The 17,869-nt window shown below is 44.7% G+C and overlaps 1 protein-coding gene across 2 annotated transcripts in view; it reads left to right on the top strand.

The window, feature by feature from the left end:
• Positions 1 to 2,730: 2,730 nt before the first annotated feature.
• The window catches only part of PXDN (peroxidasin), a 74,044-nt gene continuing 58,905 nt past the window's right edge, over positions 2,731 to 17,869 (top strand). For both annotated transcript variants that reach the window (XM_083495415.1, XM_083495414.1), the window contains exon 1: positions 2,731 to 3,672. In XM_083495415.1, the coding sequence (XP_083351541.1) occupies positions 3,443 to 3,672 (230 nt within the window). In that variant the 5' untranslated portion in view covers positions 2,731 to 3,442. The remainder of the gene's footprint in view (positions 3,673 to 17,869) is intronic.

The following is a 17,869-nucleotide window of genomic DNA, read 5'->3' as shown; positions in this document are numbered from 1 at the left end:
TTGACCTAGAAATAGTATTGAACTGTATGTGTGTGTGTGTGTGTGTGTGATTGTGCACTTACGGTAATTTGGCTTTTGATACAAATACTTTTGGTTCTGATAACAAGCTGCTTCAAATTATATTCTGTAAGTTTCAGTGAGAGAATAAAACATGCCACTGTTTTGTGGAAGTTTTTCTCTGTTTAAAAATACAATTCCAGCATCAGATCCTAACCAAGACTATTCCTTGCCATAATTAACTTCATGATAACTGTTCAATATCAATCACACTCGCTCGCCAATACATCATACTCTCAGGGAGTAACTTTGAAGTTGATAGATGGATGCAGCTCCCTCTTAAGTCAAGGAAAATACTCTGTATTCCTGTGAGATAATGTGCTGGTGACCCCTGGCAGTGGTCTGCCGCTACTATCCATCAGGTGGTGGCTGCTTGATTTCAGGATACACACCCAATGCCTGCACCAAAACCAGCTTACATCTGTAATCAATAAAAGTTGTGGCCTTATTTGATCCCGAACATTGGTGCTTTGTGTCTTTGCTGGGTCTTATGTGTGAGCATGCACTTCCCTCCCCGCCTGCAGGTAAAAAAAAAGGTAAATGACCCCTGACCGGTCAAGCCTAGTCAAAGGGGGCTATGGGGTTGTGGTGCTCATCTCGCTTTCAGGCCAAGGGTGCTGGCGTTTGTCCACAGACAGCTTTCTGTGTCATGTGGCCAGCATGACTAAATTGCTTCTGGCGCAATGGAACACCATGACGGAAACCAGAGTGCACAGAAACGCCGTTTACCTTCCCGCCACAGCGGTACCTATTTATCTACTTGCACTGGCGTGCTTTCGAACTGCTAGGTTGGCAGGAGCAGGGACAGAGCAACGGGAGCTCACCCCGTCGGGGGGATTCGAACTGCCAACATTCTGATCGGCAAGCCCAAGAGGCTCAGTGGTTTAGACCACAGCGCCACCCGCATCCCTGCTGCTCCATTGCACCAGGGCCTCCATTGTGGTGCTCCCATCTGTATGTTTTGTTTACAGTTCTCTGCTGCGGTTGTAGTTCAAAAGTATAAGTGGCCTTCCATGGAGTATTCCTGTCGAACACTACAGTATGCTTCTCTACTCATAAGTAAGCCCTACTGAGTTCAGTCAGGGCTACTCCAAAGTGTTTCAGACGATGTTCTGTAACTCACAACCAAAGGACACACACACACAAATGTGTCTCGCTGTTTCACCACAATGAGCCTTCAAAGTGGCTGGCAACTCATGTTAACGACGACGTTAGCTTCAAGCTTTGCGTTAAAGAGCTAAGTCAGCGATGGGGCGCCTTTTTTTCAGCCCGAGGGGCTCTTCTGGGCCACATGCCAGCCTTGGTGGGGCAATAGGCACCAAGTTCAACATCAGGCAAGCCCATCTGGAAACAACTCCTTTGATTTGGAAGCCCTTTTGAAATCTTAACGGGAATGAGGAGTTAACATGTTTGTGGATTTACTGGGTGCATTCTGAAGAACCTATTCTGGAGCACTTTCACCTGCCCTTATGTTCAAGGGACACACCCTGACACACTGAAAACAGATGGGGGGGGGGGCTTGTGTGAAGCCTGATTCAGCCTGAGGGCTCTAAACAGTCTTTGGGGCAGCTATGTGAAAGGAAATCTGCAGCTGCAAAGAACTCAGAGTCCGCCTCAAAAAAGGTGTCTTCGAGTTTATTTGTCAAAACAATACAATAGGCCCAGCCTTTCTCAACCTTGGGTCCCCAGGTATTGCTAGACTACAACTCCCATCATCCCTAGCTAGCAGGGATTGAGAGCTAGCAAGGTTGAGAAAGGCAGCGATAGCCCATCCGCACACAGAGATGACCCCACACCTACTGGGACCACAGAGATATGCAAGGTTTTCCTTCTGTGACCATTTTCTTCATGCACAGATATTAATGGAAATGTAACTAGGGAGATATGTTCAGAAATGACCAATGAAGTAGAAGTGGTTTTCACACACACCCCTTCTCCCATCGCCATCTCCCTCTGCCTCCCAAGTGCTGCAACTTCATAAAGAAACGATGAAACGTGAGGGGGAGCACTTTTATATTTCATACCACTTCTTTTTCTGCCATTTATCAAAAGATCTCAGGGCAGTGTACAACCTTGGAAACCACATTGCAAAACATCAAAGATAAAAACATAGTAAAAGCATACTGACAGGCAGCCCAATAATAAGTAAAGGTAAAGGGACCCCTGACCATTAGGTCCAGTCGTGACCAACTCTGGGGTTGCGGCGCTCATCTCGCTTTATTGGCCGAGGGAGCCAGCGTACAGCTTTCGGGTCATGAGGCCAGCATGACTAAGCCCCTTCTGGCAAACCAGAGCAGCACACGGAAACGTCGTTTACCTTCCCGCCGGAGTGGTACCTATTTATCTACTTGCACTTTGACGTGCTTTCGAACTGCTAGGATGGCAGGAGCAGAGACCGAGCAATGGGAGCTTGAACCGCCGACCTTCTGATCGGCAAGTCCTAGGCTCTGTGGTATAACCCACAGTGCCACCCGTGTCCCCAATAATAAGTGAATCACCATAATAAAGTTTTCTCCCCCACATCTTTTCAGGCCATGTATTATTTAAGAGGAATGTTTTTGCCTGGCGCCTAAAGACAGGTAGCGATGGCGCCAGGTGAGCCTCTCTGGGGAGATCATCCCACCATCCAGGAGCCACCACAGAAAAGGCCATTCTGTTATTGCCACCCTCTGAACCTCTCTGGGAGCGGAGACATAGCGAAAGGCGTCAGATGACAATTGCAGGGCCTGGGCTGGTTTGTATGGAGAGAGTACTGAGACCCTGAGCCCTGTAAAGCTTTACAGGTCAATACCAATACTGGGAACCATTTGCAGAGCGGTTAGTGCTGTAAAATAAGTGGCCACAAGAAGACTCTTTGTCGTCATCCCGTCCACAGCTGAGCTACGCCTGCCGGAAGTGGGGGTCTTTTGCGTTTCCCTCCGCCAGGTGTGGTGGCCATAAGGGGAGGAAGTTTTCTTCCCCCTTCTCCCTCCTCGCAGCTGGCGGGGAAAAAACCAGCAGCCATTGCCACCGCTGTCGCCGGGGTGGGGTGAAAGAAGAGGCCACCAGAAGCCCCCTCCTCCTCCTCGCCCCTCCATTGCGCTGCTCCAGGCGGACGAGCGCAGGGGAAAGCCCCGGCGAAGCTGCTGCCTTGCTTTCTAGCAAGCTGGCTGGCTGGCTGGCTGAGGCGGCCCCTCCCGCCGCCGTCCCCTCTTTCTCCTCCCCCTCCGGGCTGCGCGCTGGCGACTGGCTCGCCTCCTGAAGCCCCCGCCGCCGCCGGCTCGACCACCGGAGCGAGAGCAGCGGCAGCAAAGCCGAGAGCTGCCTCGGCTACCTCTCCTCGCCCTGCTTTCCTTCTTGTTTTCCCCGCACCCCGCCTTCCTCCGCTCGGTTTTTGCTCGACGGCATGGCCCGGCGCAGAGCGGGCGCTGCCTTCCCCGGGCTCTGCCTCGGCGTCCTGCTCGGCAGCCTCCTGCCCTTCGCTTCCCCGCAGCAGCAGCAGCCGCCGCCGCCGCCTCCTCCGCCGAGGGGGAGCGTTTGGTGCCCCAGCCGCTGCCTCTGCTTCCGCACCACCGTGCGCTGCATGCACCTCATGCTCGAGAGCGTCCCCGCCGTGTCGCCGCAGACCACCATCCTGTAAGTTGGGGGGGGGGGGTAAGAGAAAGGGGGGGGCAACTTGAATAAAATATTGCGAGGACGCGCGAGGAAAGCTCCGCCCCGCACCATGGATCCCAAGACATGGCGCGCGCACCAATTATTTGAATGGCAACTTATTTTTTTGGGGGGGGGCCTCAAATATTTTACCGGGGGAGAGTTGGCTCCTGGGGACAGCCACGTCTATCGCGCGGGGGTTGAGCAAGACTCCCAGGGAGGGGAGGATACCTGGCAATGGCGAGGGGTAGGAAAGGAGAGGCTTTTTGGGAGGGTGGGGGGAAGGAACCACGACGGCTGCTGCGGCCCCCAGCGCACTCCTTTGTCTGCAGCCCGTGGCGGGTCCGGGTCTCTTGCTACCGGTGCCGTGCAGACTTCTCTTTTGTCCGCGCCGCCACCGCCGCCACCTTTCGTGTTTTGTCTACACAGGCATGTTGGCTGAGGTCCACAAGCTTAGTTTAAGTTTGGACGCCTTGGGTAGAGACCCCGCAGCCCAGTAATGCAGAAGAAGTGGTAGGTAGGTAGGAAGGAGCTGATCTGATCTTGAAGCTCCGGGGAATACGGGGAAGGATCCAAGCCACCCGATCCCAGCCTTTCTTGATTTCCTTTAAAAAAGGTGACCTCGATGGAGGTTTTTGTTTTCCCGTTTGATTTCATTGACGGCTGCACTGTTGGAGAAGTTTCACTGGAGGAAAAACACACACACACACACACCCCTCTGCTCTGTGGTTTCGTTTATTCCTTCCTTTTGCTCTGGTTTTTCTGGCTGAGAGTTTTGATCTCTGCAGCTCCGAGACCTTTTGTGTGGCTTTGTCCTCTTTAGGAATGTAGCCACTGGCATGAACTGTGTGGCTTTTCCAAGTCACTCGGCCTCCCAAGCCTCTTTGTTGTAGATTTCCATTCATCCCTCAGTTCTGTTCGATTTCAGGAATGTCTGTTTTAAAGGTGTCCTGAGATATGTCTGTTAAGAATGCAATAATTGGGGACCCTTATCAATTTTTGTTGCTTTTTTTTTTGTACTTTCCATAGGTGGGGATGTTGACTGGAAACAGTGCTGTGTGTATTTTGGACAGAGGGTTTGTGGATTTATACGTTTTCTTTAAAAAGGAAACACGGCCATGAAACGCAAGGGTTTTGAAGAGTTCCCCTCCCTGCACTTTCCCAGCAGCAAACCACTTCTGAGCAGTTTTCAAACATGATTCTTGTTAGTGCCTTTAGGTGTGGCGTACTTCGTCGGGCAAGAAAGGGGTCTTTCGGGGATACTTTCATCTTTGTTTTAATGTGGGTAGCTGTAAAATATACAGAACAGAGCCTGCACTCAATTATACCCGAAGAACATAAGCCTCCTGATCTTGCAGAGATTTATGGACATGCCAAACTTAACATAACTGTGTGAACCACAGTGATGTCACTGTAAGTATTCTCTGAATACTAGAGGGATCTTCCAGGGTACAAAATGAAGCATGTGCAAGACTCTGACCAAGATGCAACCTTTGAAAAGGCAGTTCCATGAATGCCTGACTTCCCTGTTTTGAGTACTTATATTCATATATACAGGATTACTTGGGCTATGAGCACATCGACAATTAACTTGTGCTGCACTTGACCCCCCAGCCAGCACTTGAATTCCCCAGCACCACTTCTGCTGTTCCATGGAAAGCCTTCCTTCTTGCCAAACACAGCGAGAGATAGGACGTTCCACAAGGCTTTAATGTTTGTCCAGCAGCAGCAGTGCCATGCACTAGAATTCCCACCTCTTGCCAAAACTCAGAATAAGGAAGCATTCTGGTGGGGCAGGTGGAGCCGCCTCTTGCACTTTTGCCACCTGAGGTGGGCTGCCTCATACAAAACAATCCAGCATCAATGTATTTCCAGCATGATGGAAAAAATTAACAAGACTGCATATCAGTCAGGAAGGAAAATACATATCACATTAAAAACACCAACCATAGTTGGTTTATTGCCCAGTACAGTGGTACCTCGGGTTACAGATGCTTCAGATTACAGACTCCACTAACCCAGAAATAGTACCTCGGGTTAAGAACTTTGCTTCAGGATGAGAACAGAAATTGCTTGGCGGCAGTGGGAAGCCCCATTAGCTAAAGTGGCGTTTCAGGTTAAGAACAGTTTCAGGTTAAGAATGTACCTCCAGAACAAATTAAGTTCTTAACCCAAGGTACCACTGTAGTCATTTAGTCTCTTAGGGAGAAAATGATCAAAAACCCAGAAATATATTTTACCTGGGATTCTTCAGATTTTTACATATTTTTTTTTGCATTGGGATACTAATACCCTAAGCAAAATTCATAATTAATAGTTTTCAATTTATCTAGGCAGGTGAAGTTGTAGCTGTGTTCTGTTTCTGTGAGTTATTTAAGTTTTTGTCAGTCTTGTGTTTGAGTTACAGACCAAGTCATCATGGCGGTTTTGAAAACTACACAAACGGCCTAAAATTTAACATATTATGATATATGGAAAATTGATTCAGATTCCTACAGGTCTACAAGCCTGCATCAAGTTTGTAGCAGCCAGGCCTGCACAAGGCAGGCGTTTGCTTGGAACAGAGCCTTTTTGGTGGTGGCACTGCAGTTGTGAGATTCAGTTCCATGTGATATCAGGCACATTGCATCCCTTCAGATTCAGTCCACCTCTCTCTTCAGTGCCTAATGCGAAATGGTGTTCTGGACTGATATCTGCATATTGGGGATTTGTTAGTTTTATTTGTTGCTTTTGCGCTGGTCTAGGATTGTTGTCTGGCGGGTGGCGCTGTGGTCTAAACCACAGAGCCTAGGGCTTTCCGATCGGAAGGTCGGCGTTCGAATCCCCGTGACGGGGTGAGCTCCCGTTGTTTGGTCCCTGCTCCTGCCAACCTAGCAGTTTGAAAGCACGTCAAAGTGCAAGTAGATAAATAGGCACCCCTCCGGCGGGAAGGTAAACGGCATTTCCGTGTGCTGCTCTGGTTCGCCACAAGCGGCTTAGTCATGCTGGCCACATGACCCAGAAGCTGTACGCCAGCTCCCTTGGCCAGTAAAGCGATATGAGCGCCGCAACCCCAGAGTCGTCCCCAACTGGACCTAACAGTCTGGGGTCCCTTTACCTTTAGGATTGTTGTGAAGTGGGTATTTTAAATAGTTTATATTCTATTTTATAGGTCGTATTTTATAAGCGATTGTAAGCTGCTGGGTGAAGAGTATTGAAAAGTAGACTACATATCTGTTAAAGAATAAATATTTTAAATTTCTAGGCAACCAGATGCCTGGAATTTCCAAAGACCTCTGTTTTGGCACTGTAAGTGCTCTTCAACTTCTGCCGTTTACTTTGCCTTAAAAAAAGACTTCACAAGCCCGTAGTCTTGTTACATTTGTAGTGTCTTGCAAGATATTATATCAGCAGTTTTGCTTGCATTTTTCTTGAATTACAGAAATACTGTTAGAAGGGAGAAATCATTAACACACTGATCAATACAGCTTTACCCAGAAATATTATTTGAGCTTATTTCCAAATAAATATGTTAGGGGCACAACTTTATAAATGCAGGTTTTAGCTGTGAACCCTATTTTTTAAAAAAACAGATTTTAGACTATTTTAAGGCCTTTAAGAATGTGCCACTATGCTTCAGATTCCAAATATTTCTGAAAATAAAAAGTGGAATTTATTTTGCCACTAACTGAACCTTTGGCTTAATGCACAACCTTTTGGCAGCATCTGAGTAATCCCGCAGAAACTGTAAAAAAAGGAAAGAAAAATTAACTGACTAGTACAGGAAGTGGGTGGTTAATGTTTCTTGCATTTAAAACAAAGTACATTTACAGAGGGCTTTTATATTGATGGGTATTCTTTTTTTTAAAAAAATATTTTTTATTGCAAGTTTCAAACAAAGAGAAATCACCAAACATATACAATACCTTCACCAAAGAATAACAAACAACAAAGAACATAAGTAGACAAAAACATAAACATAGAATAAAGAAAATCATAACTGTTCATAACATATTTTTTCATAACTAACTGGACTTCCTCACATCTCCCTTCCATGCATTCTCGGTACTATAGTTATAAACAGCAATTTATTACCTTATTTCAGTTCTTATTTTGTACTTCTCCAATATTATGTCTCAAACTTCAAATAATTTTTGTCAAATACTTATCAGCTTAGTTTAAACATAGTATTACTTCAAATTTCATCTTTTTCTTAAACATCACTTAGTCTCATATGTCTTTCAACTAAGTTGCTGGTGCCATGTTATTTTCAATCGTGCAATTTCTTAGCATTCATGCAGTTTATATTGTTTTTGTAAATAGTCCTTAAACTTTTTCCAGTCCTCTTCCATTGTCTCTTCTCCCAAGTCTCGGATTCTGCCAGTCATTTCGGCCAGCTCCATATAGTCTATATTGATGGGTATTCTTTATACTGTTACCTGTAATGCCAAGTGGTGCATGGCCCTGAATGAGACATCATGTTGTTGTCCTCTGTCATGGAAACATATGTCTGAAGGCAGATGGAGATCAGAAATACAACATCAAAATACTTGATTAAAACCGCTGGGGCTTGGTGGACGTCACAGTAAATTGTCATTAATTCTTGCATTTAATAAGCAAAATACTATTTCAGTTGGTGTTGAGAAGTAGTATTCCACCACACGAACATCACATTCTTACTGACTTGTTACCTCACCTTTGGGATAACAGCTTGCCTTAAGAGCTATAATGATTTGTAATACAGTGGTACCTCGGGTTACATACGCTTCAGGTTACAGACGCTTCAGGTTACAGACTCCGCTAACCCAGAAAGATTACCTTGGGTTAAGAACTTTGCTTCAGGATGAGAACAGAAATCGTGCTCTGGCGGCGCGGTGGCAGCTGAAGGCTCCATTAGCTAAAGTGGTGCTTCAGGTTAAGAACAGTTTCAGGTTAAGAACGGACCTCTGGAACAAATTAAGTACTTAACCCGAGGTACCACTATATGCGATCTGAATCATATATTTCAGTAGAGCACTACTAAGTAGTTGCGTAAAGGAAGTGAACTGAACTTTAAGCTGATCTGGCCTATAGTCCTTTAAAAAAGTGAGTTTCTCTTTCACATCAGAATAATCCGTTAGCCAGAATTTTAATTAATGATAGTATGAAGCAGGTGAAAATACCATTGGTTATAACTTTCAGCAAATGTGTTATCTTGGCATGGATCAATTGTTTCCAGGATTTGAGTCATGGATTAGATCACATGCAAAAGACCCCCCCCCCTCACCTGTTTCCTTCTTGATTCCTTTGTGTCTGGAATCAATGAAAAATACATAGCACACTTGTGTTTCGTTTCTTGGCCAGGAAGTCTGTGTAGATTGTCCCATGGTATTGGGGTAAAAAGATTATGACCGCTGATGTTTTCAAAACATGCCTTGTCATGGTACGAACAGGAGCTCCTCACCTCCTGTGGTGCTTCGAGTCAAGGGAAGGCCTCACTCAGGCAGCGCCTGCCGTCCACACCTCCTAACTCACATGTCCTAACTCATAAGGACAAAGACAGAAGCCTGAGGCTGCTTGCTGGTTGCTCTAGCAGCGATCCTGTCCCTTCAGGAGTTGTGGAGATGATGAGCAAATGTGGGGTCCCTGGTTATCCCCAGCTGTTGCCCTTCTATCTCCTATGGGGGATGCAAGCAGGATGCAAGAAACTGCCCTGCTGCATGTAGGTAGGCAACTTTTCAGTGAAGAGCTAGCTGCGTCCTGGTAGAAATCAGATGGGCCTCCTTCAGGGTCTACATGGAATGGGGTGGTTTCCTGGTTCCATTCACAGAACCCATTAAAAAGTCGTCTGTAGAGAGGAAAAGAGGAAACTTGAAAATAATAAGAAACAAGAAGGCATAATCTCTGGGGATGGGTTCACAGTAGTTATCGTGGGGTGGGAGAGCAGAGGGGAAAGTGAGTGGTGCCTCCTGTTTTATTGAGGGGGAGCCATAAACGACAGTGACTGATGTTACAGGGTTGTGTTTGTAGCTTATTCTGCTCCTTGCACTCGGGGGGGGGGTGTTTCCCTCCCCCCCAACCACCATCGCCAGAAGCCAGAGTGCCTGGCCTTTGCTAACAGAGACCTTCGCTGCAGGTGAAGCACAGTGCATTCCTTGATCCCAGCTGTTGGGCCAGAAGAGTATTATTATGCCATGCAGCTGGGGCAAAATACCATTTTCTCATGGGGCAAAGGGGGGTTTGGGCTGACATGGAGATATTTGCTGCAGGTACGCTTTGCAACAAATCTCTCGTTTCCTTGTTTACCTTGTGTGGGGTTTTGGTGTTCTCTCCCGCATCCCAGGTTGTGGTGGAGTGGGGCTTACCTGCGTGTGGAGATGAGTGTCTTCTCACTGCTGTGTGGGTGTAAGTGTGTAAGAGCCCAACCCATGCAGCTCAGGTAAGACACAGTACAGTGGTGCTTCAGGTTACATACGCTTCAGGTTACAGACTCCGCTAACCCAGAAATAGTGCTTCAGGTTAAGAACTTTGCTTCAGGATGAGAACAGAAACCGGGCTTCGGCAGCGCGGCAGCAGCAGGAGGCCCCATTAGCTAAAGTGGTGCTTCAGGTTAAGAACAGTTTCAGGTTAAGTACGGACCTCCGGAACGTATTAAGTACTTAACCTGAGGTACCATGGGAGATAGGTGCAGTGCTTGTACTTATCAGCAAGGGTCCCCCTTCTCCTTTGCCTACTTGTGTGGGGTGCTCTGCTCTGCCCCTCTCTCAGTTGTTGGAGTGAAGATATGTGCTGCTGTTAGCAATGTATTCAAAACCCTAGAGTGTTTTGAAGACAAAGTGCCCTTTCTCCATAGCTTCCCCATGGGAGCTCTAAGCATGATTAACATTGTGTACCATAAGCTATGGTCTCTGGATGTAGGATTTATATATTGGTAGTAGTGTGCTGTGATTGGGTGCCAAATTCCACCATATTCTGTTCTCTGCTGCAGTTGTATGAATGGGTTGGTCATCCACATGGGCACAACTGTCTGAAATTCACCTTCTCCCATTTAAGCCCCAGATCTGGAGCCGGTGTGAAGCTGAGCTAGTTTGTCAGGCACATGACAGTGGACTCAAGAGGTATAGGATTTGGTGCTAAGTGTGCTCTTCCCTTTTGCTGCTTCCATCCCAAACATGAGTTGTTTAATCTGTTCTGCTGATGCATTTGCGTTGTTCCACTGGCTTAATTTTGTGGCAGTGGTGCATCTGATGTATCCATCAAATCCTGTGTCCTCTCAGCTGGCAGATATCATGCAAAAGATTTCTCCCTGTTTCTTCACTGCTCTTCTTTTTTTCCTTCTGTGAAAAACAAGACCTATTATTTCCTTTGTCCAGGCTTCTCTTAGCATGCATTTAATGATTAATCCTAATGATGTGTATACATTCCTCCCCCAAATAATTCCTTTATTAACAAGTCACTAAATGCTGCTTGTTCAAATTCATCTGAACTGTCTGAATATTCTGCAACTCATCTCCTTTTTTATTTTGCTTTTCATCCTTCCATTTATATGTTAGTTTTATTTTTTGTTAATCTTCAGTTCATTGTTTGGTTTTTGTTTTACTGGGTGGAGCTAAGTAGTAATTGGAAAACTATGCTTCCTTTCTGCTCAGTAGTAATGGCTTTGCTTTTTCGTGGAACAACAGAGTCTGTATTTCCCCCCCTTTTTAGTGTTCCTTGTATTCCTTCCTTAAATGAGCATGTTTTATTCATCATTGTCTGATTTGTGTGTGTGTGTGTGCCTTGCATGCTGTGCTTTTATGCTTACCTCATTACAGTTGTGAGGTCTTCTTCACACAATCCATTGTGTGTATGCTCAGTTTTGTTCTTCACAGTAATCTTTTATAGTCCTGTATATACATACTGTATATTTGAAGAAGCATCTTTTCCCCCATCATTCAGCCCAGACTGAGGTCTAGCTCCGAGGTCCTTCTGGGGATTCCCTCATTGTGAGAAGTGAGGTTACAGGGAACCAGGCAGAGGGTCATCTCAGTAGTGGCACCTGTCCTGTGGAACGCCCTCCCGTCAGATGTCAAAGAGATGAATAATTATATGACCTTCCATAGACATCTGAAGGCAGCCCTGTATAGGAAGCATTTAATGTGTGATGTACTGTTGTGGTTTTGTATACTCTGTTGGAAGCTGCCCAGAGTGGCTGGGCAACTCAGTCATATGGGCAGGGTACAAATAATAATCATTATTATTGCATGGATTGGAACTTATATATGTGCAATCCGATGCCTGTAGGTTCAAAATGCGCAGCTTGTACTCTCCATCACTGCAGAATACAGATGTGTTCCTATCTACCTATGTAACATTGTATGTGTGCATGGTAGCTTAGTGCTTGTGACCAACGTGTGGAGGTTTTGTGCATGATCCCATTCCCCCCCCAACTCCTCCATCAGAGATTCCAATTTCTGATTAACACTTCTGATACAGGATGTTTCCTTTTCAGTTCTCAATTGGAGCACTCTGCTTGGATCTATAAGGTCTGCTATGTATTCTGACCCCTTTTATGCAGGGCTGGTCCTGTTTGAGGCAGAATGTATTCCTTGCTGCCTTGCTTACTTTCCCTCCAAAAAGGAGTTGTCTTCTGTGGTAAATAGAAACCTGTGTTGCCACTGCAAAACAAAAAAGCAGACGCACAGGTCTAGACTCTTCCCCTTGGACAGTCATTCCTAGAGATACGCGCAATATACAAAGTTAACTTGTGCTGTCAAATAGTACGTTAGCATTCACAGAGGGAAGTAAATTCCCCCCCCCCCCCAGTTTTGATCCCACTTCTCTTTCTAAAAGAGAATGGCTAGAGTGGCTAGCAGTCCATAAAATATCAAAAGCATAATAGAAAGGTAGAACCAAATGGTATTTTAAAAGACATTTTTGTGTGTGTGCTTTATGCTGTTTTTAAAATTATGTGAATTATGTGTGGTGTTATACCAGGTTTCTGGTGCTGGTGTTGCACACGCGCGTGCACACACACACACACACACAGCCATCCTGAGTCTCATTTTCCAAAAGAAAGGTGGGATCAAATTATGAAAACAACAAATTTCTGTGGTAGAAAGGCTAAATTAACTCTCTCACTGTGTCTCGCCATTTTCAAACCCAATATAAAAAGTTGCAATCAGACTTTATGATTGGGATGATGAACCCAAAAGGAGTGCTTTCAAGATTCCCAGTTATTTCTGTTTTGTGTCTGCCATGCATCACCCATGCAAATCAGCAATGCTTCTTATCTGAAATAAACTGTTCAGAAATGTTGAATTGCATTTTACTCCTCCCAGAAGCAAGAGGAATGTGAAACCCCACACAGAGTAGCCCTGTAGAGATACTTTTCATTTCATGTGGTGAGTGGACGGCATGAACACCCTGTCTTCCATCTGCAGCGCGTCTCAAGTCACCCTTCATGTGCTACGTCAACAAAGGTCTGTAGCAAAGAGCCTGCTATGCTCCATGGGACCTCTTCCTATCCTGCGATTTAGAATCTTGCACAGCCAGGATTCTGCCTTGCACAGGTAGCCTTGAGGAGCACAGCAAGCTCTGTGCTGCAGACATTTTGTCCTCCCGATGCACGGAGACAGTGTTGGAAACTGTATAAGCTAGCGGCCAAGTTGCTCCTTAATCCAGGGTTACAGGTGCCAAAACAGAATGCCAGGTTGCCATTTTTGGACCAGGTAGCTTAAAAAAAAAGAATTATTTTTGCTTCCTGAAATGCATTCTGATTGTACAGATAAAATATAACAGATAGAATTCTACAGGATGTGTTGCTAGTGTGTGAAAACAGTCACGATCCAAGAAACCCCAGGCATGCAGCTCCATCCTGGCACTCGGGCATCTTCACTTGGTCGCAAGTGGCCAATATCTGGCCTCAAAATGTGCCTGGCAAATTTTTGAATGCTGTATGGCGGTGCGGGGTTTGGCTTGGTGCTCAGGATGCAGTGGAATGGGGTAGGACAAGCCAGCACATCCGTGTTCTACCTTATGCAGTTCTGATTGCGTGGGGAAACTGGGCTAAATGTGTGCCGAAGCTCCAGTTTTTCCAGTCTATTCCATTGGTTTGCATATGGCTGAACTGTGAGCTATTTATTATTATTATTATTATTATTATTATTATTATTATTATTACAGTGGTACCTCGGGTTACATATGGTTCAGGTTACATACGCTTCAGGTTACAGACTCTGCTAACCCAGAAATATTACCTCGGGTTAAGAACTTTGCTTCAGGATGAGAACAGAAATCGTGCTCCAACGGCGCAGTGGGAGGCCCCATTAGCTAAAGTGGTGCTTTAGGTTAAGAACAGTTTCAGGTTAAGAACAGACCTCCAGAACGAATTAAGTTCTTAACCCCAGGTACGCAGGTGGCGCTGTGGGTTAAACCACAGAGCCTAGGACTTGCTGATCAGAAGGTCGGCGGTTCGAATCCCCATGACGGGGTGAGCTCCCGTTGCTCGGTCCCTGCTCCTGCCAACCTAGCAGTTCGAAAGCACGTCAAAGTGCAAGTAGATAAATAGGTACCACTCCGGTGGGAAGGTAAATGCCGTTTCCGTGTGCTGCTCTGGTTCGCCAGAAGGGGCTTAGTCATGCTGGCCACATGACCCGGAAGCTGTACGCCAGCTCCCTCGGCCAATAAAGCGAGATGAGCACCGTAACCCCAGAGTCGGTCATGACTGGACCTAATGGTCAGGGGTCCCTTTACCTTTACCGTACCACTGTTTTATTTATTTATTTATTCATTCATTCATTCATTCAAAGTCGGCACCATTGCATTCCTTCCTTGCTCCTCATAACAGTATTCATGCCTTCTTTCCCAGGCAGTTCAGTGTCAGAGGTAAAGTGAAAAGTATGTGAGCCTTTCCAGGTCAGTCTGCAACGTCTGTTGGCAGAAACAGAAAAGATGCACCACTGTGCTTGGCAAAAATGCATTGCCTTGGTTAAAACTCTGCTTGTGCCTGGTGGCTTTAAAACAACTACAACACTGCAGTAGAATGTTATGTCAAGTAAACAAGGTCCCTTTGCCATTGTTTCAAGAGAAGGTGGGGATAATCAACTTGTTCTGCTACATTTAGCTATGGGAATAAATTTCAAAGCAGTACAGAGCAACTGCGGAGTGAATGCTGGCTCAGCTGAAATGGAATTTCTCAAATGTTGGGGGGGGAGGGAGGTCTTCTTCTCATTGGTTGCCAGGTTTGGATGCTTGTTGCTCTGGGGCTATTACTGTTGCTAAGAGCCAGCTGATTCCTTTGAAAAGAAAATTGAATGAACATTTAAGACCCAACAGCTAATGACTTGGAAACCGGAGAAATGTTAGGGTCTGGAAGCTTTCCTTTCATTGCACCCTGGCAGCTGCGGTGACACATCTGCTGCCATCTTCCTCTCGTCTTTCTTATTTATAATCTCCGAAAGCATTTCTAATATACACTACTGAATGGCTTTCTAATCCCTTGGCATGGTGTGAAGAGGATACAGATGGGTTTACTTCTGAACTGAGACTTAAAAATTGCCGTAGATTTCTGGTGTTTGTTGGGGATCACTGTTTACAAATATTATGCTGAAATATACGTAATATTGCCGTGTTAAAAAGATGAGGATTTCAATCCTATACCCCAGTACCCCTGATAGTAAGACTCATTGATCTCAGTTGGACCTGTTTTTGAGTTGGCATTCTTTTGAGGATTGTCTTGTTCAAGATTCAGAAAAGCTAATCTAGGACACGTTAAGCGATTAAGGGAAGGAACAGCCACAGTATCTCTTATTTCTAAACAAGGAGGTTGAGAGCTTTCCTCTTCAATTCGACTTGCCATGTTGATTTTGGAAACTGATCCTACTTTTCGCTCTTTTGAATACGGTACATTTGCCATTACACTTTTGATTCTCCTTTACTGCAAACCTACTGTTTCCAGTACCATATGTAGGAATGCAAATGACAAAGCCTACCCACATGGTGAGAGCTTTTGTTGGATTTGTTAGTTATTGAATTCCTACTGGAGTCCTGCTAAAGTTCCAAGAACATCTGTGTAAAAGAGCTTTTCCTTTGGATGACTTTTGGTGTTCACAAATCTTTCTGCTTATTCACTCGCTATGTTTTAGTGTTGCTTTAGAGTTTATTGTTACTCAGTCTTTGGGACAATGCTGCAAATAAATGCACATGTAAATGGAAATTCTGAAGAAACCAAAGGGCTTCTTTACCAATATTGTTTCATTTTGTTATGTGTATGAATTTTTTTTATATAAAAAGTGTATATGTTCAGGTATCTATTTTACATAGCTCTTTATGTTTCATCTTTTTCTGAGTGAGTCTGCACTGTTTCCCATAGAATACAATCAAAAACTTTCATTCTACATATCCACAGGCTTTAAGGTGTTTTAGTCATTCTTCTTCTAACTTTACTGCTCAAAATTTGATTTCACTGAGAATTGTAAGAATTCTTATGCATGGAAGTGAAAATGTCTAGAATTCCAACTTTTATAAAAACATCAAGCAAAAACAGATATACCTAAAATATAATGGCTTTTTTTGGTTTTCATCACCCAATGGCTTTGCAGGAAGAGAATTTAAAGATCAGGCTACTCACAGGGGTTTCCTGTTCAGCAGCATCTGCCAAAAGTGGTAATAAAAAAGATGTCAGAACACTTTTTGACTACTGTTTTATGGTTATATATATCATTCCTAAATAACAGTTCAGTGTCATAAGAGCAGGTCAAACTACAATGGCACATCCTTGATTGAAAGGCCCTATCTCAGATCAACTTAAACATACCAAGAGAATCTTTTGAGTCCTCACCAGAACTTTCCCTTGTTATCTCTTTCCTCAGAAATATGTAGGCATGCTAGTTTCAAATGCTGCTCAGACAAGAGCTAGATACTTTTGCATTGAGCTGGGAATGGTCCATAGGGATGTCCTCATATTTTAGTTGCAGGTTTGACAGCTAGATTGTTCTGAGTGTCTAGATTCTTGATTCAAGACATCAAGTATTATAAAATTACCTTTTTGGTTGGAAAGTGAGTTGGTCAGCTGAGTTAAAAGCATGAGAAGAAGGTGGCTGTCCCAAGTGGTAGTGAATTGCACTTCCCAATTCATTTTGGAAAAGGGATATATGCTGTTGTCACACTTGCATTTCACTGCTGCTTTCAAATATATTTATCTACACACAGCAAGTCATTTCAGCTTTTGCTTATTAAAGGGAAAATAAAATAGCACTTGTTCTGTGAATAATTTGGCTTCTAATAACAATCCTTTAGTTTGAGAGGATGTCAGGCTTTGTCACTTAGCACGTGTGACGTACACCTGTTGTACAAATTCCAACAATGTAAGCAATCTTCATTGTCCTGAATGATACAAATTGCTCATAATCACAGGTGAGAAGCCATCTGAATCAGGCTTATATTCAAGAATTACTGATTGGCTTCAATCCAGAGTAGCTATTTTGGTCGGTAGGCAGCAATCCCACATAACTACAGTAACCTGCGACATTTTTGCTTTGATAACTCATTCTGTCAGAAACAAGCCACTGCTTAGTTTTTAAAGTTTACTTCTTCAGTTCTTAGATGAGCTGCAGCACAAACATAGGAAAAATGCCCTCCCCCCCCCCTTTTGTTTTGCAAACTGGATTTTGTAGCATAAAATAAACTCTGTCTAGATGGACAAAGTCGTATGGTGATTCACACTAAGTCCACATGAAGATGACGTGTCTTAACAGTGCTGAGTGCTCAAAAAACATATGGTAGACTTTTGAGACTTGCTGTACTTAATTCAACCCACAACCACAATCCCAATGCCTGCTGGGTCTTCTTTTTGTAATGACTGCTGAGTCATGTAACTTGGTGGTCGTAAAACTGGCATGTGAATACGCAGGCTTTTCACTGAGATAGTGGCACTTCATTGATGGCTAATTCCGAATTTCAGGCTTCTGGTGCACAGATGAAGAAAATCTTTTAATCCATTTAAAATGCAATTCCTTTGCCCTTTTGAGTGCTGAGGCCCTGCCACCAGCTCCAATCCATCTTGTTCAGGCAGCAAGCCTCATTCACTCAGCCTCCTTGTGAACAATATCACTTTTATTGTATCCTTCACATTGTTGAAATCAATCAGTTGCAAAAAGCCGACCCTCTGAGTCACACAGCTTCTATTCAGCTACTATACTTCACCCACTGGGCTGCACTCCAGAAGTTCTTGCAAGCTCCTTTC

Source organism: Podarcis liolepis (genome assembly GCF_965112155.1).
Source record: "Podarcis liolepis genome assembly, chromosome: 3".
Lineage (NCBI taxonomy): Eukaryota > Metazoa > Chordata > Lepidosauria > Squamata > Lacertidae > Podarcis > Podarcis liolepis.
The sequence above is the reverse complement of the archived record's forward strand: the minus strand, read 5'-3'. Positions and strand labels throughout refer to the sequence as shown.